The sequence below is a fragment of the Dermochelys coriacea genome, chromosome 25 (assembly GCF_009764565.3).
Source record: "Dermochelys coriacea isolate rDerCor1 chromosome 25, rDerCor1.pri.v4, whole genome shotgun sequence".
NCBI classification, from domain to species: Eukaryota; Metazoa; Chordata; order Testudines; family Dermochelyidae; genus Dermochelys; species Dermochelys coriacea.
Genome location: NC_050092.1, coordinates 13,724,497 through 13,749,459, shown reverse-complemented (window position 1 = coordinate 13,749,459; position 24,963 = coordinate 13,724,497). Strand labels below are relative to the sequence as shown.

Below are 24,963 nucleotides of genomic sequence, written 5' to 3'. Positions count from 1 at the left end.
GAGGTAGTTCGCTGAGCTCCCGTCGAACTGATCATTTAATATTGTTAAAGATAGAGATGTCGTGTTAATGGCGCATTTGGTGTTTTTAATTATTTAAATTGAAATAAATAAAAGTTGAGCCAGAGATGCCCACACAGAGGAACAAAGCTTGTGCCAATGTACAGGGTGCTTCTGAGAAACAAGACCATTGCCATATTGGTGTGTGTTGAAAAAGAGGCATACAGGACATCTGCCAACAGAAGAGTGGGTAGGAAAAGCAGGGTATACTCACTTTTCAAGAGAGATTTGCAAACCATGGAAGAGTGAAAACACTTGGCAGTCTCTGCAGCATTTGATTAGCTGTAGATATTTCACCAGCTGTTTAAAAGAGGAAACCTGCACAAGCACCAGTCTGCACTGCCTTAAAAAAAAACATCCCTAATGGCTGGCTACGAGGCATTCTCAATATATTATTGCACCTATACTTGAAGTGAACATTCTGATAATGTGCCCGTGTCTACAGCAGCCATCCTCACGGCTATGGGATTGGGCCTTCAGCCCACATAGATACAATCACTGGAATTCAATGCTGTAAGTTACTTTACGAAGCCCAGGTGACTTGAGCAGCAAGCTCTGTTCCCTGAGGTGCTTTTGGTCTTTCATAAACGTGGAAACGTTGTTAAGAAGTTCTGCTTTGTTTCATTCATGCCCAAAGACCCAGCAGGTGGAGAGAAGAAACAAGAACAGAGCAGCACACCCTAAAACTGTGAGGCTCATAAACTAAATGGATCAACTAAACTCCCCAGGAAAGCCTGAATGTTACAGCAGCCTTAATAGTTTTGGGAGAAGCTCAGCCTCATCAGTGGCCTGCCAAAATTTCCTACCTTTATTACCTAATGTTTCATAGTTATTGCCCATGTGTTGATTAGCCACATCAGCTGCAATACCCCAGTGTGCAAGCTGTAATAAGTGCACCTGTTACATTGGCATATATCACTGCCAGGAATGGATCACATATTTCTTAGTTGCAAGCCTGACTGCCTGTGTTTCCGAGGTGCCCATACATTTTAATTTTCCCATGATGAACTCATATCACATTGACCAGTCTCTGTTTTTATATTTTTTTATTGAAAGCCAAGCCATTAACTCTACATCACTGAGAAAGGTTAACGAAAAGGTGAATCACATACTAAATAGTAAGATTTTGGTATCAGGGCAGAAGGGGCAAACAACAAATATTGGGAGGGGAAAAAAAAATCTTACAATTTGAGATGTTTTGAAAGAATACTACCATGGGGCTGTATGTTCACCCACAAAAACCAGACTCTTTATACTTGTGACTTAATACAGGATTTGAACTCAGATTTTCGGGGGAAAAGGCTAGTCAACTAACTGATACTCACCTTTGGGGGCTAAGGGGGCTGCCTCGTATGTATTTTTAATAAAGCTACGGCCAAGGGAGAATAGGCTGCATATCTGAGCAGTGGATGCAAAAAAACCACAAAAAAATGTATTTCTTGGCAAGTAACATGGCACTGAGCAATAAACCAATGGAGTCCCTGAACTATTCCCATTAGTATCTTTGGTGCTACCCTTCTGTACAGGAGGGCACCGGATAAAAACCTCCATTCTCACCTGCTCTCTTCTCCTTTTTGAATACCATCCCAGGCCTTGTTTAGATGCAGTTGTCATGGCACTCAAGTGTGCAGTGAGTGGGCTTCTAGGCCTTTGTTCTGGGTGAAGATGTCATTGTGACTTTAATAGATTTTACAATATTTGCAAAAAAAGGATGATAATGCAGTTTTGTAACATTTCACAGTAAAATTACAACAGTATTGAAAATACTTTGTCCTGAAAACATTATCAGTAGTAAGGTCGCCTCGGATTGTTCTGTAGAAAAGGGAACAACAACAGAAGATTAATTAAAATTGCAACTTGAACAGAGCAATGACTATGTGAGCTTAATTAATATTAATTGGAGGACTCCACTGAAATAGGAGGTTTCAAGGGGTGAAATCTGAGGTTTCCTCTGGAAAATTACAAATGGAATGCAAGACTAAGTGCATTGGCCTGCTGGATGTAATGCAGAGTCACATGCAAAATGATAAGCTTTTTGCCCTAAGAAGAATGATTATTCAACATAAAACACACTGGGATTCAAGGACAACCCATCATCTTCTTTTGTAGGCAGTATTTATACATGGCACATACAGCTTCCAGCTAAATGCAGGAACTTTTGTATTAAAAATAATAGCCAGGAGAGCTAACTGTCCAGGGTGTTGTGGTATTCATGATTTGATTCAACACAAGAACAGAACCAAAAAGAAAATCCCTAGTGTGAATTGTTACAGTCATTTCCTTGTGACTGTTACTTTATTTGCTCTATTAAAATGGAACTCTTGGGGATATTTAGGAATATCCTCTGATGAAAAGGTACAATACAAGTGCTTTTCAAACACCGAGTCTCACATTCTACACGCTTTCCTGAGGCGAAGGAGTAGGTTAGACTCAGCATTTATATTTTACATGTAGGGAAAACAACTACAGGCAGGTGATTTGCCCCTGGTTGCAGAGTGAGCCAGTAGCAGAGCGGGGAATAAACTCTTGGGGCATGGATCTCCATGGCTCTGCCCCTTATGCAGTCATTTACATTACTATCAAGGGAGTGGAAACCCCAACACCCACATTTGATACTATTTTACACCCACTTCATACTATGTAAATGGCTGCACATGGGCAGGACAAAGGAGAATGAGGCCCTGGAGTCCCAACTCCTAGGTCCCCGTGCTAGCTGGAGCCTTCCTCAGAGGGATGCTGTGGAGATTAGTTGGTATTTGGGAAACACTTTGAAGATGAAGGGCCATACTGTGTCCTCTCTGTTTTTACACAAGGCAAAATTGGCCATAAAGTATTCTGCAGCACTAATACTCCCCGTCCTCCCCCTTATAGGATATGGGCAGAGACACTATTGAAGCTTCACTATGTCGGAAGTGTGTTAGGAGTCACCTCACCAAAGGGTTGGGTCGGAACCTGTAGGCCAACATCATTCTTTTACGGAATGCTTCATACTCGTCATCCTCCTTTGATAGCTCGGCGGGACGATCGATCCCAAACCCAGCTCCATCTACTGCAGTTGTACCCCTGTTTAAAAAAACAACAACAAAAAACCCCTTCCAGTTAAGCAGATGCTAACAGAACATCTTTCTGCTAATCAGAAGAACCCACCACCACACAGGCTCTGCCCTCCTAACCAGAGGATAGAGACCAAGACAAAGGGACCATGTTTGCATTGCACAGGCGAAGACAGACCTGCAGCAATCAGGGTAGCTAGTTTTGACCTCAGAACAGTGCAGTGCTATTACAGCATTGCAAGCTCATTCCTCCAAACAGCAAACCCCTCTGCTGTAGTGAGAAGCTGCGGCGTAAATACAGCTCTAGTTAAACAAAGGGTTAATTAAGCATGTTTAACAGGGATAATTCTCAATGCTTTGGGTGCTTCTCTAGTAAAGGATCCCCTGCCATGCTTATTAGCCTCTGGCAGTCAAGGTGACCAAATGCAATGATCTGGACCTTGCTTATTTAAGCAATGATCATGAAACAGAAGGTGGCTACCTCGCACCCCCAAAAGGGAGTCACTGGAAGATAAATCAGTATTCTTCCCTGTGCATCAGACACCTCCCTTGCCTTGCCAAGTCATAGACATCAGAGATGTCAGAGCCTTTTAAGTCGTATTTTGCCCAATTCTGTGCAGTGCAGGATTGCTCCCTGCAGCACATTTGGGAAAGGTGCAGTGGAAGCCTCATTATTCTGTACACAATAATCTCTTCCCACAGCACTCGATTTAAGTGGGCCACCACTTCACCAGACAGATATCCCTGAGAGAAAGGAGCTGAAATGCTTTGTAGAGACACTTCATCTGTAGTTTCCACTAGATATGCACAACTGTAGTTTACAAAGGACCCACTGGATGGGAAACATTCTTAATTGCTTTCATCATCAATATTTAGTTTCCCTATAGTCCAGCATACACCACAAACAGCTGGTCATTCTGATCCACTTTGGATGCAATTACTCTTTATTGTCCCAAAAACACTTGAGTAAAGAAACAAACTGATGTCCAGAGGGATGGCATGTACACACAAAGCTTTCTGCTTGGTACTGACATGGCTTTTAAGAACAGTTGGAGCAGTACCATCTAGTGGCAACTGCCCTTGATGCACAGCACACCAGAGACCAGCAAGTCTGCATCAGAGTTCTCCAGCTGCATAAGGCATGCATTGGATATTTAATCACATACAGCACTTTACAAACATTGATCAATCTTCACCTGGCCTGTGTGAGGAAGTAAGCACTACCCCCATTTTAAAGATGGGGAAACTGAGGAACAGAGTACATGTCTCAGAGGATGGCACTGTGAGAGTCACGGTTAGAATTCAGAAGCTCCTGGCCCATGCTCAGAGCACAGATCATCTATCTAATTCTGGAACCAAAACCACCTCAATAGATTTTTTTTTCCCCCTTTATGAAAAAGGTCCTATGCACCATCCAAATGATGAACCTCAGCCATATTCACAGAATCACAGAATAGAATATCAGGATTGGAAGGGACCTCAGGAGATCATCTAGTCCAAGCCCCTGCTCAAAGCAGGACCAATCCCCAATTTTTGCTCCAGATCCCTAAATGGCCCCCTCAAGGATTGAACTCACAACCCTGGGTTTAACAGGCCAATGCTCAAACCACTGAGCTATCCCTCCCCGCTTAAATTCATTCCAGCTACTTCCAACAAGCTGGGACGCAAGCATCGACACCTACCTGACAGAAAAGGACTGAATCAACAGAAAGAAAATACAGCATTTTGCTTACTTGCTGACTGGATTTTTAATCCCCTGTCCATCGGAGCCAAGCCCATCACCCTCCTTCCAGCCCATCTTCATCAGCATTTGGTAACCTATATTCTCCACGGTCAGTTTGAATTCCTTGTACTCAGAATAATCTGGTTCACGACCTTCCTGCAGGGCAACAAAAGGCAACACGAGTTACACTGCATTACTCCACTGGAGTAGGGGCGCAGGGAAAGCACCACATAGGGGAGATTAGTGTGGGCCAGGCAAAGAGTCAGGGACAGTTAATAATTTTAACAAAACTTCTTGGGATTCTATTGCTCGTCCACCACAGGGGAGGAAACGGGTAAGCGATACAGCACAGCAGAGCCACCCAGAGTCCAAAATGTCATCTGCAAGGTGCAGGGAGTGCAACTATGAGATTAAATTGAGAAGTATCAGGCTTCTGAATTGAAAGCTGCTCACTGGGCTGGCTCCAAAGATGGCTCTTATTTAAAAAGAGATCTTACCTCGGGCCCCATCTCCAGTGCTGGCTACAAAGGGTCACTATCAAGGATGCCAGCAGAGTTGGCAGGAGCCAAGGGCTCTGCATAGGCTTTATATTTTTGCTTTATTACATTTGTCTGGCTAAAAATTCCAATTTTCCCTACGTGGTATTAGTGATTCCTTATCCTGCTCTGACACTGAAACTGCAGACTAGTCGGCAAGCAGTCTGAAAGCTCTGTCTGTTTCGCTGTAATGTCACCTAGTGCCCTGTACCCCTTGCTGACGTACTGTTTTGTCACTCAGCCCAGCCTGGCTTCCCCATGAGTCACAATAGATCAGCCCCCCACCTCTTTTAGTAACAAGACCCCTGGGGGATGGAGTTGTTTTTCCTTTACTCCCCAGCAGTGGAAGAACACCAGCATCCCACAGCTGTGCTGAATCAGGACAGCAGCTCTTTCCAAAGGCTGATGCCACGGGGTTCAGCACAAAGTGCAGACATTTCTGCAAGTGGATGGGGAGCCTGTACAGGCTTAAAGTATTAAAAAAACCCTCCAAAAACTCGCTTGCAAAGAAGCTATACCAGTAAGTGGCTCACAGAACTGCAGGCAACCTACTCTGGTAAATGGCTGAAAATGCTTGAGTACTTTCCCTCAGCGCTACCAGACAGGTGGTCAGATTTCTGCTGGAGAGTTCCAATGTGGCATAGGAAACTGTCGCTCATTTCACCTTTAATGCCTTGAACGTCTCCATGAATTTCTCCAGCTCATCAGGTGGCAGGAAGTCCCCGATGAAATGCTTCCCTCTGCCCATCTGGGTCAGTTGCTCGGCCCACTCTGCTCAAGACATGGAGGGGAGAAAAAAAGCATAGTAATGATAAAGAATGTCCTTTTATAGCACCTTTGACCTCAGGATCTCAAAGTGCTTCACAAAGCATTAAGCTTCACAACCCCATGTGAAGTGGGTGTTATCTCCATTCTACGAGTGGGGAAAATGAAGCACAGAGAGGTTAAATGACTTGCCCAAGGGCACTCAGTGAGTCAGTGGCAGAGCTTGGAATGTCCTGACTAATCCCCTGTTCTAGCCACAAGACCTCATACTCCTTTCTATGGAAGTCTCAGCACAGCAGCAGAACAAGAAGAAATCCAGTGCTGAGGCTTTCCCACCCACCTCGTGTCTTGTCCATTTCCATACGTCGAAGCTGATGTTCCCATGTCCCCAGTTCATTGTCTACCTCCTCATCGCTGTCATAATCATGCTGGTGCTGCTGAACCGCCTTTTCCCACATCACCTGCATTTCCTGCATGGCTCGCTTGTGTTTCATGATCATGTCATACATCTGCTGCATCTAGGGAAGCAAAACAGTAGCCTGCTCAGTGAGGCGGCTAGTCTGTAGGCAGCAGAGTGGACACAGAGAGGTCCCTAAGTTCTGCAATGGAGCACATGGCTGCCTTATCTATGAGACAGAAATGCAGGCCATGAAGACTACAAATCCCAGCAGGCAATGCTGAATCAAACTGCAAGCAGCTTACTGCTCAGGTCAAACAGGAGCATCACCTGCTGGCACCTTTGAGAGCTGCACCCATACATTAACAATGTGGGCAGCTGCCATGTGACCCTTTTTATGTAGTTTGTAGTTTAAATACAGCCCCCAGGATCCCAAAAGTGGCCAGTTATGATACCCTGAACTACAGTAACACAAATCTCAGCAGGGAAGAAAAGTGACACAATAAGCCTTGCAGACACTGGGCTTTAGTTGGAAGGGACATTAAGTCCCACATGGATAGCATACAAGAGGAAAGGTGAGCTCACAGCCAGAACATTTTTTTGTTTAGTGTGGAGATGGGTTGGCTGGATTTTTCTCATGCCCCCCTATGCTCTATAATGCATTTCTGCTGACCACAGCATCATCTGAATATTTACAAATCCAATCTGAATCCAAGAGGTTTTGTTTGTTCGGCCCCTGGGAAAATCTCCGTCGTCTATCTCCACCCCTAACCCAACCATGCTGCAAATGCAATGTACTGCTGCACAAATTAGCTCAGAAATCATTTTATGGCTTTACCTCCTGCTGCTCCTTCAGCTGTTTCTTCTGCGCATCAGAGAGCTCTGTCACACCCACTAGTCCAACCGGTTTCCCTTTTTCATAACCAAGACCCTTGAGGTCCTGAACTGAAATAAGCAAATGATAAAGATTTTCAAAAAACTGAGCCAGCTGTTCAAGACAGCGGAACCATACCCCAATATCCTATCCATTTAAATCTTACAGTCTGTTTCATAACTCCAGCATTAAGATGCTAAGCTGCACAACAACTCCCAGTATTACTTTAAAGACTCAGAGAAGAAAGACTCATTAGGTCACACTCCACTTCCTAGCCAACTCAGAACTGTTCTCCACATTTGTATTCTCTAGGGCTTTGTTCTGTCTAGTTTCAGATATTCCCCAGTTTCCCTTGGGAAACTATTATACAGTCTTGGAGATCACAGAGTCAGGAAGTCTGTCACAGAGTCTGTCCTCCCAGGCAGGCTAACATTACCCTCTCTTAATTTAAGCTTATTCCTTCTCATTAAGCTCCTTTATGAATCTCCCTACCACAAATAAACTGGTATCTAATTATACAGCATTAAGTGCCCAGCAGATTTCAGCCTGTCAGTGTATTGCTCAGTACATCTATGCAGTAACTGTACTGCGTTTACTATATGAATAGCTACCAGTCATTCAGAATGATAAATGATCACACCTTTTTTGGAAATTACCACTCCCTACTACGTGTTTAATTTCTCAGTTACAGATTTCAGAAGGGGAAGGACATCAGGCCTCCTCCTTCAAAGAGGAGACATATTTTAAGTCCAAGCTTGATGTCTCCGTTAGTGTATCTCTGTTCTGCTTCATCTGGGTCTCAAGCTCCTGTTTTGAAATGATTTTACCTGCTGTTGTATTGGAAAGGCCCTGTAATTCGGTTTTAAGCTCAGTAAGGCAGACCCCTGCTGATTTTGAAAGGCCATTCAGTGTTGTGCGTTCATGGGGCATTTTAAAATTGCATAATGATCTCTCTTTAAGAAAATATTTCTGCAGCAATAAAAACAACAAACAAAAATATTCCTGGGGTGGTGAAGCCAAGATTTACAATGAAGAGCAACTTGCAAGGCTAGTCTATTTCTAACTGACTGGGCTGACAACTCCCCTTTTAAACATCTAAGAGTTGCAGTTAAATATTTAAAGGATTGCATAAAACCCCCCACAAATCCTGCACTTGAAAGTACATTATGTTTTTCAATACCAGGGGAAGGGTTTTTTCCTAGTGGCTACAAAAACCTCATATTTAATGTGAGCCCAGGCTATGGCTAAATTATGCTTCATTAATTATTCACTACCAATTAATTATGAAGCCTGATAATAATAGGATCATTGTTCATGACACCAAATGTCTGTGCAGATGGTAATTAGGTCCCTGGGGTCATCTCTCCAGTTCTCTCACACTTACTTAGGGCAATTGATCAAAGTGCTTTATCCCCTTCCCCATATGGTTTTTGCCAAGCATCTCATGATTTGGAAACAGGTTTCAGAGTGGTAACTGTGTTACTCTGTATCAGCAAAAAGAACAAGGAGTACTTGTGGCAGTTAGCCTCTAAGGTGCCACAAGTACACCTTGTTCTTTTTGATGATCTGGAAAGTGGCTTCCTTAGCACCTGCCTCCAAACAAGAGCATAAAGCAGTCCATGCTCATATGGCCGAGAGCACTTGGATACTCATGTAATCAATCAGTCTCAAGAGCAAACTGTATATTGAGTTCAGCAAACTGTGTATATCGAGTTCTCTTCAACATGGCAAGAGATTTTCTAAGACAGAGTTAGAGTTAAACCGGCTTACTCCGGGCCCTGTGAAGTACTGAGTATGCCCTCCATTCCCAATGAAATAATAGCAAATAAAAACCCAAACCTATACATAAAATTATCGGACAGAGGCCCTTTAAATAAAGCACATGATTCTTCTCTCACATACACCAGTGAGAATCAGGAGCAGCTCCACTGAAGTCACTGATGGAAGACTGGTGAGAGGAGAATCAGGCTCAAAATGTCCTATGTGAGACTGGGACACTTTAGTGGCAGCCCCAAACATAGGGTCAGCCCTGTTCTCAAGGAACAGGAAGCCTCTTTGGCTACATTGAAGAAATCCGTATGACCTTCTCAGAGAAGGTAACCAGCTGTTTGACTTAGCCTGAGAGTTTATGCCATCTAGAACTAACAGCACAACACAGCTCAGGAGGCCAATGTATCGGCAAGCCTCCAGGGACAGCCTTAAACGGAGAAGGGTGAGATAGAGCGACATCTTTCTTTCCATCCCAGACATACAGTGCATGCCTTTGCTCCTCTTTGTACCAAAACTGTACACCTGGTTTCATGGAACCAAAATATTACCTTGCAGCTCCAGGCCAACATGACAATAACCTGCCAAAAGACCTATTGTACATGTTTAGCTCTGAGCACCAAGGCTAATTAAAAAAATCCCTCAAAGTGACACAATTATATCCAGGCAAACGTTGACAGAAGGAAGAAAGTCTTTGGTGCAGGTGGGAAAACTACTGTGGAACAAAGCCAAGACAGTTGCCTGGGCAACTTGTATCAATCTGCACATAGTGCAAAAAAGTCAGCATTCTTACCTAAAACCGGACCATGGGACTTAAAGAGTTATCCAGGGCATGCTAATGCCATGAAAACAGGCAGAAGATGCAGAACTGCTCCTCAGCCTGGGATAAAGAGCTGCTTTCATCCTAGGAAAAGTGTGTCTTGCAAAACATTAGCTTTGGCCACAATAAGGTTAATGGTGCAATTTGTATTTGCAGCATCTAGCAGAGACTACCGGAAAGTTTACCCCTACCCACATGCCTGGAGAGGATGTCTCCCTTCCTTTCACTACAAGTGCAATCACTTTATAGTCAAAGGGAGCCATTAGCTGCCTGACTTTTGACTCAGTGTTCTGAAGATCATATTAATTACAACTAGACAGATCCAAAACAGCGCTCCATCCCCAATCCAAAGTTAGCATCAGACGTGCCCAGACAACACGCATGAATTCTCCTCTAGTTCCGAGACTTTACTAATTAATAGCATCCCTGTTCTATTCAGCATTTTGAATACATCACTCACTGTAGTATACAAGCTGCCAAGTGTCTAAACATCAATATATGTAAGAGGAGCATCATATCCGTCCAAAAGGGCCATACTACACTCTTAAATCAGTATCATGCAGAGTGAAGACTGAAAACTGACACGGAATGAATGAGAAATAATAAACAGTCCTTGCCTAACTGTCCAAGGCTCCAAAGCAGCAACATTTACTAAGAAGATGGGGCTGTGGAGGCATGGACCATCTAAAGCACATTTTGTGGCTCTAACTCCAGCAGGGCCATGGCTATAATTTGGTATTCTAGTCATCTGTCAAGTTAAAGATGTTAATTCTAGAAGAGGATTATTCCATCTGAACCAATAAACATTTTCCCTGCAGAGCATTAACACAGTGTTAACGGTCAATTTCTTATGACTGGCAGATTGTTTGCCGTCTTTTCCTTTACTTGACAACGCCCTGTGGAAAGTGAACACGCCACCTGTCTAATTAAGAGGAAGCTAACACGGAGGTTAAAGGAAAAAGCAAGTAATTTTAGCAGGAAGATACAAAGGAATGTGCGGCTGCAAGACTCTATCAGACCCCAAATGCAGCATGATGCGCAAAGCAGGAATTCACTTATTTTATTATGATAGCATCTGCCCAGCTTTGACTTTTTAACTTTTTTTTTGAAAAAAATGAAATAAATAGATAAATGAAGGGGTGACAACCCATGTAGCCTGCCTTTTACACACATTAGAGACATTAAATGTCCGAAGGAAAGAAGGACTCCAGCAATACAGAATGAGGGGAGACCTCAGCATTTGATTTCTGTCTCATTAGGAAAAGGAATACAAGATCAGACCAGTGGTCCATTTAGCCTGGTATCTCACCTCCCTCCAGACAGAGCTGGTTGAAACTCAAAATTTCCATTTTCGACATTTCAAAATTTGTTTTAACTCGGAACAGTATCAGTGCTAAACTGTTTCATCACAACACAAACAGGAGACACTGATCTAGAAAAGATAACTTATGAATCCTAAATAGCAGCTGCCCTTCATGATTTAAAAATAAAATATCTCTACTACTGATGTAAAAATAAAAAAAACCATAAAATAAAATTCTAAATGAAGTTTTCCAAAATGAAACATTTGTTGTTTCAAAATATCCCCCCCTTCAGGAATTTTTGTTGAAATCAACATTTTTTTTAAGCTGTTTAGATTTCAATGGAAACAGTGTTTTTCATCAAAGCATTTTGACGAAGGATGTCTGACCTGCTCTATTCCTGATCCTTGTGGCCATCAGCTGACACTACAAAGCATCTTACCCTTTATCTTGGCCATCCACTGTTATTAATGGCTATGCAATTATCCAGTCTCTCTTAAAACCCAGCCACAGTATATGACCCAATGACTTGCTGTGACAGTGAATTCCACAGGCTGAACATATGCACTTGTGAACTCACTCCGCAGCTCAGAACGACATTGGAGCTTGTTTTCTAGAAAGAGTACAACATTTCCACTCTCTATACTCACACCAATACCCCTCCTGCAGTTGGTTGACTCTTCTCTTTCCATTGCCTCCCTCATCTCTGTTCTCTTCTTCCTCCTTTTCTCTGTCCTATCCACACCCTTTCCCCTCATCACACTAGATGGGCAAAGTATTCAAAGACAGTTGCACCTGAAAAATGCCTGCATTCATCAGTTGCCCTTGAAAGTCATGCTTTCATGTGCACATAGTCAGCTCACCGTCGGACTCATTACCTATCTACACATGCATACATGGGACATAAGCGTTTAAATTTTGCAGGCACAGTAAGAGTGCCGCTATTGGAAAAAGAGTCCTCTCGTGTCTGATGCGAGTTGCACTCCTAAAGGGGTCTGCAGCATGCTGTCCTCAGAGAGAAATCACAACCATGGATCAGGGGGCAGTCCCATGACTTGAAATAGGTCCTGGAAACCAAAAATTTGAAACTGGCAGCTTTGCTTGCATCCCTTAGCGCAGTGATGCTCAACCGGGGTACATGTACCTCTGCGGGTATTCAGAGGACTTCCAGGGATACATCAACTTATCTAGATATTTGCCTAGTTTTACAACAGGCTACATAAAAAGCACTAGTGAAGTCAGGACAAACTAAACTTTCATAGACAATGATTTGTTTATACTATTCTGTATACTATACATTGAAATGTAAGTAAAATATTTATATTCCAATTGATTTATTTTATAATTATATGGTAAAAATGAGAAAGTAAGCAATTTTTCAGTAATAGTTTGCTGTGACTTCTGTATTTTTGTGTCTGATTTTGTAAGTTTTTAAGTGAGGTGAAACTTGGGGGTTCACAACACAAAGACTCTTGAAGGGGTACAGTAGTCTGGAAAGGTTGAGAACCACTGCCTTAGCGCCATAGCCAAAGCTATTTATGTTTAGTTACTTTTCTGACCCGTCATCAAAAAGAGGATAGAAGAGCTGCCCAAGGATGTCAGCCTGCCACGGGGAATAAGCGGGGTTCATACTTCAACATTTGTTTTCTGATCATCTCTATTCCTGAAATGAAATAGCCCTAAATAGCATGGAAGCTGAGGCTAGAATGAGCTACAGCTCAGCAGAGTTTTAACGATAGCTGGAAAGCAGTAAGATTCCAATCCCCAGTGTCAATGAGATAAAGTGGTTTATCTGGATTTGCACAGGAGAGTTAGCTGCTAGACTTCGCTGAGAGATAGAACGTTGCTGACTGGGGAGATTACAACAAGAGATAGACTCACAGGGTATCCTGTTTACAGAGCCAACTGAATTAGGACAGATCACAAGCTACCAGGAAAAAAAAAAATCCAATCAACCCCAAATACAGAACTACTAACCTGACAATGGGGAGGGAGAAGAGTTCAACTCCTGCTGGGCAAGCTCTGGGGGGGGCAAGTCAACCTTTTCCTCCTCTGGCCCCCATCTGCTCTTTCTCCTCTTTTTAGAAGCAGCTGCAGCCGGCTGTTTAGAGGAAGCTGGAGAGGATGAAGAGGACGGTATGGCCTCAGGAATGCTCTTGTGTTTCAGGTTGGGTTCTGACACAAAAGGTGTCCCTATGGAGTTGTTCTTGGCCTTACGGAACTCCTCCAGCTTCTGCCGGTAATATTTGTAGCCTTTGCTGTTTGGTTCATATAAAAACCTAAGTTTAAAAAAGAAAAAGTTTTGCGTGCAACAGTTCAATTCAGAGATAGGTCTAACAGTGATCTGGCCAGGAACTCTCCTCCCCACGTGCTTGGAAATACCTCCTGCCTTCTTCAAACCCAGTTCTTCCACTTCACCCCTGGATACTTCTCTCCCCTCTGGTGCCTCATTTGCTTGGGGTGCAAGTTAGCTTGTGAGCCCCTTGGGACAGGGACTTTATGGCCGTTTGTAAATGCACCATGGCTAATGGTTATAATACCATAGAAATACAGAGAAATAATAAGAAAGTGGTTCTTCTGGTTAGGCATCTGATGCCTTTACAAGATCACATTGTCAGTGGAAACATAAAATCTTCCCCCAATCCCCTCTGCTGTACTCCACACAGCCTGTTCCAGTTCACAACAGATGTATCTTCACCTTACCAAAGAGAAAAATGGACTAGTGGTTAGAGCAAACGCCCACTCAAGTACTCACCTTACTGACACTAAGAGTAATTTTATGTAATTCCACCCTCCCCCACACCCAGAACTCACTGCCATAGGCTGTAACCTCATGAACAAATGTCTTTTCCCTTTTGGGTGGAGGAAAAATCCTATTTCAATCTCTGTGGGAGGAACAGGAAGTGTCTGCAATCTAACAGCCACACAGATTAGACACACTCAGATTTGTCACAAATCTATCCACCGCTTCCCCCATCCCTTTTTCAATTTAAGCATTTTAACATAAAACCATAACTCCCTTCAAACTTCCCCATCCCTCACTCTTCAGAGGATCAGTTTATTATTGGATACAGCCTCTCATTAGGAGACTGTTGTGTTCTTGCAGGAGACCATACTCAGTTAGGTAATAGGTCCATTCTGTCTACAACTGCATGATTCTACACAGGCACACGCACACGTGTCTCTGCTGTATTCAAAAATTCACCGAGGTGTGACCTCGCAATCCCTAACTCAGACAAAGCTGCTGCACACGTCAATGGGCATTGTTTCAGGGTAGCGCGTGAAGTGTGGGATCGGACCCTCCATGAACAATACATGAAGTAACCCAAGCAGAGGCCCAGATGGGATTCCCAGCAGGGCTTTAAGGGAGTTAAATAACAAACTGGCTCAGACGCTGGTACGTCGGTCTGACGTGCCACTCAACACAAGGGGGCAGGGGTTCCAGAGGGCAGGATGGCAGCCAATATAATGCCAAGATTTCAAGAAGGAACAGGCTAATTAAAAACTGGTGAGTCTAGCTTCACTCCCAGGAAACATATTGTAACCCCTTGTAATGGCAGAAACAATGAGCTGCTTGGGTGAGAAGAAAAACTAGGCACTTCCCAGCGGGGGTTGTGAGTAATGGGGTCTGTCAGATAAACTGATGAGAAATTTTCCAAAGGGTGGAGGAGGGGCTCTTCCTGGAATTTAGTTAAGGCGCCCTACAAAGTAGCACCAGATGAAGGTCATGGGTGAAAGGGAGCTGCAGGGAAAGGTGTAAAGGATTATAATCAATACTAGCGCATTGCCATGGAAGGGAGGAAGTGAATGCAGAATTAGGGAAATCAGACAGCAATCAAATGCCAGTTTGTTTAGAGTATTTTCTGCTCAGAAATGGCAGTCTTGGGCTGGGATTTGGGTTCTAGGCTTGGTCAGCTCTAGGAGTGTCCGGTAGCAGGAAAGTAGTAGAATGACAGCTGTGTTGCACCGCGAGTGCTTGGACTGGAAAAGGGGTGACCTATCCGGCACAAAGCAGCGTCCATTATTTATAACATGTTTTGGGTATGTGCTGAACAGACAGAGGGGAAATAGCGCCAGCATCCAAAATTTACAATCCTATGCCCTGATCCTCCAATGAGCTTTGTGCAGAGGGACCCCTGTACCCATGCAGAGCTCACTGGAGAATCCAGGCCTAAGACAACAACAAAAACAGACTAAAGGGAGCAAAAAGGGATAGAACTTGCACACAAAGGGATCAGGTGATGGCAGCACACGACTCCAGTGCCATGATATCTAATACAAGAGAAGATGAAATAATAAATATTGACTCATTTCTAGCAGCCACTGAAGCAGCAGTGGGACTAAGGAGTAATATGAATGAGGAGAGGGTAACACATTCAGGAAGTGTGTTCCATGCACAGAGGGGAACATGAAACAGAAGTGAACGCACAGGGTATCAATGGGGGTAATGCTTTCGGGCTAAGTGGAAATAGCAAAAAGTAAAGATCAGACTTCAGGACAATTAAATCGCACTAACATGACGAAAGATGGTGTTAAGTGGTTGGAGCAGGGGACTGTGAAGTAGGACTCCCGGGCTCTATACCCAGTTTCACATATAATCATTCTGCAGCTTGTATCCTAAGTCTTACTCATAGGGGTTTGTCCCCTGTAAACCCTGCTAAAAACAAACACAAAAAACATGCATACTCAGCTGCAGGCTTCTTCCTTTACCTGAAAGCATGGTTCTCCCGGTTGTTCTGCAAGGCAATAGCTTCCACCTCTGGACCCCCGTCTGCTATGAACCTGGCCAGCTTCTCAGCAAAGTTCTTGGTCTCTTCCTCCTCTGGGGGTGAAACTTTAAGCAGGCTGTCAATACTGGGCCCAACTCACACACCCAACAGTCAAAAGCCTATCTGTTCTACGGACCCCAAGAGTGGAATAAGGGCAAGAGGAGGGGTTTATTTTTAAGAACAACGTAAAGAAACACAGTCAAATGGTCAAGAGTTCATATCACTGGGTAAGCAGTGAGGTATCAGCTAGCGCGATGGCTCTGTATCCAGGGGAATGGCCAGGACTTTCACTCTCTTATTTTCTGCATGCCAGGGGGCAGGTGAGAGTAGATTAATACACAAGGCAGCTTTCCCCTTCCGAAAACCCATATTTGTTTCTCGCACTTAGGAAGGCAGCTAGTTTTGTCCTCCTGTACTGGATATTTGCCCATAGCAGAAAACCACAACGCAGTCATCTCTAGTTAAGGCCCTCACTTCTGAAGTCAGTGAGAGCTTTGCCAGGATTGCAGCCCTCGGAAATGAGTGTGGCAGGTCACATGTCAGAGAGAGTGGTTTGTGTTACTCTCATGGTTGTGCTTCTGTTGGCCAATCTGGAGGAAAAGGGGAAAGCAGTGCTCCATACAGAGCCTTCGTCCCACTCTTACCTGGAGGAGGAGCTACTGCAGCCCTAGTCCAATGGTACAGAGAAAGCTCTGACCGTGAATATTGTGAAAGCAATTCCCCCTTATGAACAATTAAACAAGTATTTTATTTACATACAACTGCCTTATATGGTACTTCCCATCTTCAGAGCACTATGACAACAAGGCTTAATGGTTAGAGCACAGGAGTAGGCATCCAGGCGACCTGATTTGTTGCATAGGCTTGGGCATGTCAGAACATTTCCTTGCCTCAATGTCCCATCTGCAAAGGGTGGATAATACCACTTAACTATTAGGGTGCTGCGAGGATTAATTAATTAATTGGTGTTTTCAAAGCACTATGGACCTAAAAAGCTCAATAAAAATCATTGCTACTGTGTGTTAACTAATAAACCTTAAACACCCTGCATTGGTAAACAGCATTAATCCCTTTTTTACAGCTGAAGAAATGGAGAAGAGAGGTTAAGTGATTTGCCATGGCCACACAGGATTTCTGTGCCAGAGGCTGGATTAGAAGTGAGATGTTCCTGACGCAAAAATCATGCTTAGCTCACCAGGCCACTCCCTCCTTCCCAAAATATTTAGTTTTTTGCATTTCACTACCCAGGACATTAATTCACTGGCAGATCATCTGCTCCTGCTGCTTCTCCACCTAAAGCCACAATTCCCAATTTGCAAGAACCCATCTGTTGGCTATGGAATTATGATGCAAGCTAAATGTAATGTCTTTCAATGGGGAATAAACAGCAGAAACAGGGGAATGAATGCTGAAGAAACAAAGACCCTGTTTCCATCTTGACTCATGTAAAGTGAAGTTAGAAAGCAAACGAGAGTAACTGAGAAGCAAGACAGATTCTAAATCTATTGTCTTTCAGAGTGGAACATCATTTTCAGGACTAAACAATGCAGAATCTTCTTCCTTCTAGCTCACTTGAAGATGTTTGGGAAATACTAGGATACTCTTCCTCCATAGGAAGCAATCCTGCAAGCTCTCAGTGTGTTGGACTTGCACTGATTTCAATGGGACTTTCATGCGTGGAGAGCTCCCTTATGGACTTAAGGAAATGAATATAGTGGCATCCCTTAAGAATCAGGCTCTCTTATTGACTCAGGAAATGAATATAGTGGCATCAGAGATCGATGCCAGGAAACATCATACAACTACCTTTGTGACAGTGCTTTACTTACAGGCAGCAAGAGACCAACAGCAAGACTAAAGTTGCTGCATATTCTACTTTGATTGGTTCTTAAAATGTCTAACTAGCAGTTACTGAGAGCACTGACAAAGACTTTATGATCTACATTTCATGATTGACAGGTTGTGCTCCCAACCCTTTCACTTACCTTTCTGACAAGAGGACGCCTGCAAACTCTGATTCTCTTTTTTCATTTCTGCTACTTTCTTTCTGTAGTAAAGGAATTCCCTGCTGTTCTTATCATGTAAAAATCTGGAGCAGACAGGAGAAAAAAGTTACTAAAGCGTATTTTGAGATGTTAATGTTTCTGCTCGCTTGGTACAAAACAAAAAAAAGACTAGACTAGACAAAATCAGAAGATAAACTACTCTGAAAATACTTTAAATGACTCCATTTATAAATTGTATAGCATAACACAATGATTCTCAACCAGGGTCTGGCGGGGCACAAGCAGGTTTCAGGGTGTCCGTCAAGCAGGGCCAATGTTAGACTCGCTGGGGCCCAGGGCAGAAAGCCGAAGTCCCACAGCATGGGGCTGAAGCCCAGGACCCTGAGCCCCGCCACCCAGGGTTGAAGTCAAACCTGAGCAATGTAACTTTGCGGAGTTCCTGTGGCATGGGGCCCCAGGCAATTGCCCGGCTTTCTCCCCCAAATACCAGCTCTGGCTTTCGTATGCAGAAAACCAGTTATTGTGGCACAGGTGGGCCGTGGAGTTTTTATAGAATGTTGGGGGAGGGGGGCCTCAAAAAAAAGGTTGAGAACCCCTGGACTATAACACTTTATACCTGTAAATCTCACAGCACTTTAAGAAGGTAAGCAACATTAGCCCCATTTTACAGATGGGGAAATGATCACGCAGCAAACAGAGAGGAGAAAACTTAGGGTCTCCTGACTCCCAGCCCAGTACTCTTATCTGCTAGACCACAATAGCATAGAGTCAGGGCTCCTGGGTTCTCCTTCTAACTGCTACTGATTTGCTACGTGTCCTCAGCAATGTTATTTCTTCTCTATACCTCAGTTTCCCCATCTATAAAACAAGGCCAATAACACTCAGCTACCTCAAAGGAGATAGAGAGATATAACTGACTGGTGTTTGTAAAGCGCTTTGAGATCCATGGCTAGAAGGCTGTCCAGATGCACCGAGTATTCTTATGGTACTTTGTGAAAACATATGAAGGAAATGACACCATAAAGGTCCAACCCCCCTCTTCCCAGAAGATCACAAAGCCCCTGCTCTATGCATGCGGGGCCTAGGATCTTCACCTTGAGATATACTATGCTGCTTTAGCAAATAAAGTTTGCCCCCAAACTTACGAAAATGCTGGATTATCCTTGTAGTCTTCCATAGCGACCTTTTCTAATTCTGGTCCCCCTTCGGCCACGAACCTAGCCAGCTTTTCCACCACTTTCCGGGTCTCTGCATCCTCTGGGGGTAAAACTTTAAGCAGGCTGTCAGTACTGGGGTTCAACTCACACACCCAACAGGCACATTACTTCTAAGAACCACAGCGGTAGACAAGAGTGGGATGGGGATGAGGAGAAAAACGATGAAATGGGGAGCCAGTCTTACACAGCTGCACAAGTTACAAATCTGAGTTACTCTCAGGCCTTACCCTCCCAGTGGGAAAGGAACGATCTGACTAGAACCTTTTATGAGAGAAAATAGAAGATTTGGATTCTTTCCAGTTTAGGGTTCAATTGCAATTTGCTACGTAATTAGCTACTAACAATTCTAACACACACACTCACAACGGGGTGGGGACAATGTGGCTGTTTTTTAAAATAATGTATTGTTCATGAAGGGGCATGGATTTCAGCTCCTGAGATGTCATGTTTTATCCACATACCAGACACTTATGCTCTAACAAATGTGTTAGTCTCTAAGGTGCCACAAGTACTCCTTTTCAGTCTGGGCAGTGGGAGCGTAAGCTTCTTCATGCTGCACCTGCCAGTGTGCCTTAACCAGGAAAGACCATTACCAGAGGGAAGAGAGTTGACTCTCTGAGAAGTCACCCTTTGGCCTCTCTGCTGAGACTGCCAGCAAGGGGCCAATTCATCTCAAGTATCACAGGAAGTCCAATAAAGGACACATGTTCACTGGGAACTAGATAGAGACCAAACAAATTTCACATAGGCCACTGAACAGCTATCAGACAGTCACAGATTTGTCAGCACTGACCTAGACTAGATTTGACCCACTGACCAAAAAGCAAAAAAGTCCATATCTTAGTACCAATCCCATTAGCCAACTGGTCTCCCACACTTGTTTTTCAGTTGTTGTAGGGATGTTTAATTCCTGCCTTGGTTTCTACGCTGTTATGTGCAGATGTGCCCGAGATTTTGCTTAAGTTTCTGCTGGAAATAACAATAAGGCTGATCCCATATAGTAAGTAGTCGTCTTTCTAATGCATCACTAAAACCATTTCACAGTTTGCTTGATCACATAACACGAAGCCTAGTTAGGAGGTCTGTAAATATGCCCAGACTGACTCTCCTTCTAAACCATTAGTGCACAACATGAACGGAAATTCAAGTTACTAGCTGGGAAGCAGGGCTCAATAAGTTTCTCTAAGATCATCTTGGCCCTAAATTTAAATGAGACTTTATGTTATTTGATATGCTGCAGCATTCTTTATTCTCTGATATTCCAACCTAATCAAGGAGACATAGATCCAGGGCCAGAAGGGGCCATTGTGATCATCTAGTCTGACTCCCTGTATAACACAGGCCATAAACTTCCCCAAAATAATTTCTAGAGCTTCTCTTTTAGAATAAGAATCCAATCTTGATTTAAAGGGTAAGGAAAGAAGCTCACAGTCAAGATGTCCAAAATGGTAATTTCCTAATGAAACTCTGGAAAGATGGGAGGGTTTCACTTCTATCTGATCTCCATAAAATGCTTGGAGTTCAGACAGCCACTCCTGAAGAGGGAGCCTTTCATTTTCAACTGATTAAAACAAACCAGATATGTCTCAAGACCACCTTTTAAAAAGAATTGTGCACCATCCAGCTTGCTTTCTAGCTGCAGAAAGGCAGACACCCTCCTACCACCAACATCTAAGCAAGCTCAACTAAGTGGAGGAAACATTAGAAAACATCCTTCCCCTCCCTACTCCTTAGAGTATGTGAATTTTGTAATGGTGAAAGGTGCTGGCTTGACAGCCCTGGAGAAGAGAGTCTTCTATTCACAGCACGGGCAATGGTAGGGGGAGCGTCTCCCACTATGGCTAACAAATGTGTATCAGCCCCAAACTATAGGAACAGTATCTAAGGGTGAGGAGGGAGTTCACTCTCCATGGTCCAGTAATTCAATCCTCAGCCCGTCATGAAGCTGGCAACAAGGGGGCCAATCAGTGTCAATGGTAGTGTTTATATTTTGTGATGCAGACACCTGCCCATTGGGATCTGGGCTGAGAAATACTTTCTCATGTGCTGTGATTTGGTAAGATCTTTCCAATGAGAAAGCATCAAGCAATAACTTTTCCCCATAAGAAAGACTGTAAACAAAAGTCTGAAGAAGCATTAAATCAAGCTGTTTTCCATCTGAACCCTTACCGATAGCCTAACTGAACCTGCATGCAAAATAAATAAGAGGTGAATTTCAGTTTAATAGAATGCAACTTACTTTTAATTTCCAACCATTGCTCATAATCCTCCTCTTCATCATCATCTGGCGACTGAAACACACTGAGGCGGTTAGCAACTGGCATCTGTTTGGAATGGGAGTAATTCTTCACTTGGTTCACCATGCTGCTTGTGCCCAAGCTGGGACGTTTCCCAATTAGGATGGGTTTCTTCCCGGTGCTTGAAGCAGAGGTGTTTGCAGAAACGTTGCCAGAACTTGGGGAAGCTTCTTAAAAAAGAAGGGGGGTGGGGGGGAAAAAATCTGTGTATCCTTTCTGATTTAATCTGAGTAGTTTGCATAGGGCACTAATATGGTTACCACAGTGGACTGTGTTTAATTTTAGGTTTACAGATGTTTGTTGGTATACACCAATCTCAGCCAAGCAGCTGAGTTTAAGGAAGACTAGGATCTCCGAGAAATGTTAAGAAAATGCATTTCAAGCTCGAGAACACATCTTGCTAAATACAGATGGTAGCAATGCAAGCTTCTGTGCCACATACTGCCTCACCAAGTCACTTTCATCTTAGTTTAGAGGGACCACTTCTATTTCAGTATTTACAGTAATCAATGTTAGCAAACAGTTTGCACTCTCTAACATTGGGCTCTTCAGTGTAAATACACCTTTAGATCAGCTCTCATGCTCCTGGTGTCACAAAGGAGAAGAAGGAGGACTTTCTGCTGCTCAAGAGTCAACTTACCAGTACTTGATTTTTCTTTCTGCAGCTTAAGAAACTGCTGGAGAAAGCTGCCGTCGTTGGCAAATTTGTTGGAAACAGAGGCTTCATTTTCACCACTTTCATCTCTAAATAGAAAAAAAAAGAAGAGAAGGAGATTAGATGCTTCATGTCCTTCCTTTTAGCTCAGAGAGCAAAATAAAATGTCAATAATTACTAATCTCTCAAGGTGAAAAGGGACCACCTGTCTTAGTACTTCCCAATCATATAGCATTTTCAAAATATTAGATACTAATTAATCTGCACGATACCCCTGTTAGGTATTAGTAATCCTACTTAATGGATTGGAAAGTGAAACAGGAAGTTGAGTAAGTCACTTATTCTAAATCTGCAATGAGACATGGTCAGAGCTGGAGTTAGAATTCAGGTGTTTCTGACTCCCAGTTGAGTGCTTGGACTACATCTCTCTCACTGTACAAAATGCCCCTAAATTTTCTAAATCTCCACAGCCACAGAATTTGCCTATTATGGAATTATCTGTGCATCCCATGTAGTTCACTCCCTACCCTGCTGAAACAGGGCTGCTGCTAGCAGAGTTTCTGTATCATTTCCCTGAGCAGCATTTGTTCAGAGGACTACACTAACCAAACCATGCTAGAGACTAATCCCACAGTAGTTTCCAAAACAAGGTTTACAGAATAAAAGTATCAGGCAGAAAGCTTCAGGGAAAACATACTAGGTCTCTGATAGCAACAATCATGTTTAATTGTTGTTGCTAGCTGCTCAACCATGGACAATACTTTAGAAAGGAGACAAGACACTGAAAACTGCCTAGCATAAAAAGATGTACTAAAGTACTAAATTTAATTTTACTGAAGGATTTTTTTAAATCAGTCATGTATGTAATGGTTTCTGAAACAAAATTTAGTGACAAAACCCCATGATTCTTACGCACTCATTGAGCCGAGGGGGTTGCTGGCTCGCCAGGTGATTCCGTTTTGCTTGTTGCTCCATTTTGGCCTCAATTTCTTTCTTCTTTTGTGCTATCAATTCCTCCTGATGAAGGATATTCATATTCATTTTCACAGATTTAGATGGCGTAACACCAAACCATCTGCTAGCTTTTCCTGGAGAAACAAAGTGGGATCAAAATTTTCTTCCCTTTATGAGATCATCTAGAGAAATATTAGAGTGCTTATAAATAACTGGAGGGGTGTGAGAGAAAAAGCAAACAAACCACATTTCCACGTCTACTATTCCTGACATTTACATCATCTGACTAGGGGACATTTGGTAAGTCCTTTAATCTCTACCTCAGACTTGGTCTACATCTAAAACTTGGTTCTACCTAGCTACACTGCTCAGGACTGTGAAAAATTTCACATCCTGTACAACATGGTTAGGTCAACCTAAACCCCACTGTAGATGCAGCTAGGTCAACAGACGAATTCTTCCATCAATCTAGCTACTGCCTTTTGGGGGGGGTGGATTTACAACAGCAATGGAGAAACCCTTTCCATCACTGGAGCGTCTACACTACAGCAGCCTTGCTGCAGCGCTTGTCGTGTAGACGTACCCTTAGATTGCCCCCTCTAACAGGACACAGCTGTGAGACTTAACCTACATTTTGTGAGTGCTTTAGAAATCCTCAAACAAAAGGTGTTACAGAAAGACAGAACCTTCTTATGTTCGGCTAGAGACGCGCACATTTGAGATGACAGTGCTTTCTCTCCCAAGGTGAAGGGATTGGCTGTACATGTATCAATCAGGCATTTAAAACACCACTTTTAAAAAGTCTCCCTCATTTGTACAATTACAGCTTTGCAGCCAGAGTACTGAGGGCGGTGGGGAAGGTGGCTGCTGATCTGCTTAGGGAGAAAGGCTTTTCGCCTCCAGGGCTGGGCTGTGGCAGATGGCAGACCCACAGCAGGGGGGGGGGCCCGCCAGCCCTGCTGCTGAGAGCCCGAGCCAGGGGCGGCCCCTTTAGACGGGATGCCGGACTCGAGCCTGGGGAGAGAACGAAGGGGGCTGAACCCCCTTCGCCAGACTAGGAGTTCAGCCCCCTGCGAGGGGCAGGGCTCTGCTTGGGAGCCAGGGCCGTTCCCCCGCCTGGGGAAGGGGGCAGGATCGGGGCCGGGCTGGAGGAGGGCCTCTCTCTCAGACAGGCGGGGAGGAAGCGGGGCCGGGGGGGGCCAGGCCCAAGCTGCAGAGACAACGTTGGTACCTGGAGCATCCCGGGAGTTGTCCATTTTGAGGTCGTTATCCCACAATGCAACGCGGTTACTCGGGCTTATGGGATGGAAATGGGGGGCCGGGCTAATGCGCCGCAAAGGCGCCTGGGAGTTGTAGTCCGAAATCCAGAAAGCGGGAGGCGGATGGGGTGGGGAATCTGGAAGGATTAAAGGCCTTCTCTCGTCTGTATGTGGCCCAAGATCCCACCCTCGCCCCAACTGCCGGATTCGGCCTCCCGGGCAGGGCTGAAGGCAGGGACTACGACTCCCATGAGACTGCGCGCGGGAAGTCCCGTTGAGAGAGCGCAGTTCTCGCGCGATTTGGCGAGGCCCCCGCGGAGGCGGGGGAGAAGGGGAGTGAAGAACAACATTTCCCATGAGCCTATTGGCGGGGACTAGGCCCTCCTCGGGGGAGAGGGCCGCTCCCCGGCGCGTGATTTGCTCCGAGTTCTCGCGTGACCTATGGGCGCCGGGGCGGCCCAGCCCTGTGAGGCAGGCTAGCGACTCCATGTCCCATGCGCCCTTGCGCGGGCA

The 24,963-nt window shown here is 44.1% G+C and overlaps 1 protein-coding gene across 2 annotated transcripts; it reads right to left on the bottom strand.

Annotated features, from left to right (window-relative positions):
- Nucleotides 1-1,084: 1,084 nt before the first annotated feature.
- On the bottom strand, nucleotides 1,085-24,954 carry SUGP1 (SURP and G-patch domain containing 1). 2 transcript variants are annotated; one of them, XM_038384010.2, is made up of 14 exons: nucleotides 24,423-24,954; nucleotides 23,154-23,325; nucleotides 22,223-22,326; nucleotides 21,525-21,752; nucleotides 19,214-19,337; nucleotides 18,048-18,151; nucleotides 16,004-16,127; nucleotides 13,271-13,572; nucleotides 7,370-7,476; nucleotides 6,475-6,652; nucleotides 6,034-6,140; nucleotides 4,844-4,989; nucleotides 2,991-3,120; nucleotides 1,085-1,869 (listed from the first exon to the last, which is right to left on the bottom strand). In XM_038384010.2, the coding sequence occupies exons 1-14, from the start codon at nucleotides 24,937-24,939 to the stop codon at nucleotides 1,843-1,845; spliced, it is 2,370 nt and encodes a 789-aa protein (XP_038239938.2). In that variant the 5' UTR covers nucleotides 24,940-24,954; the 3' UTR covers nucleotides 1,085-1,842. The 2 variants fall into 2 exon arrangements, with proteins under 2 accessions (XP_038239938.2, XP_038239939.1); XM_038384011.2 differs by having other exon boundaries at nucleotides 21,525-21,749; nucleotides 24,423-24,570.
- Between the last annotated feature and the right edge of the window lie 9 nt (nucleotides 24,955-24,963).

Excerpts from the sequence above, each read along its gene's own strand:
- SUGP1 (XM_038384010.2), bottom strand. The coding sequence starts at position 24,939 with ATGGAGTCGCTAGCCTGCCTCACAGGGCTGGGCCGCCCCGGCGCCCAT. Across the intron at positions 13,573-16,003 it reads CGGGAGAACCATGCTTTCAG|GTTTTTATATGAACCAAACA; the intron begins GTAAAGGAAGAA and ends TTTTAAACTTAG. Across the intron at positions 7,477-13,270 it reads TTCTCCCTCCCCATTGTCAG|TTCAGGACCTCAAGGGTCTT; the intron begins GTTAGTAGTTCT and ends TGCTTATTTCAG.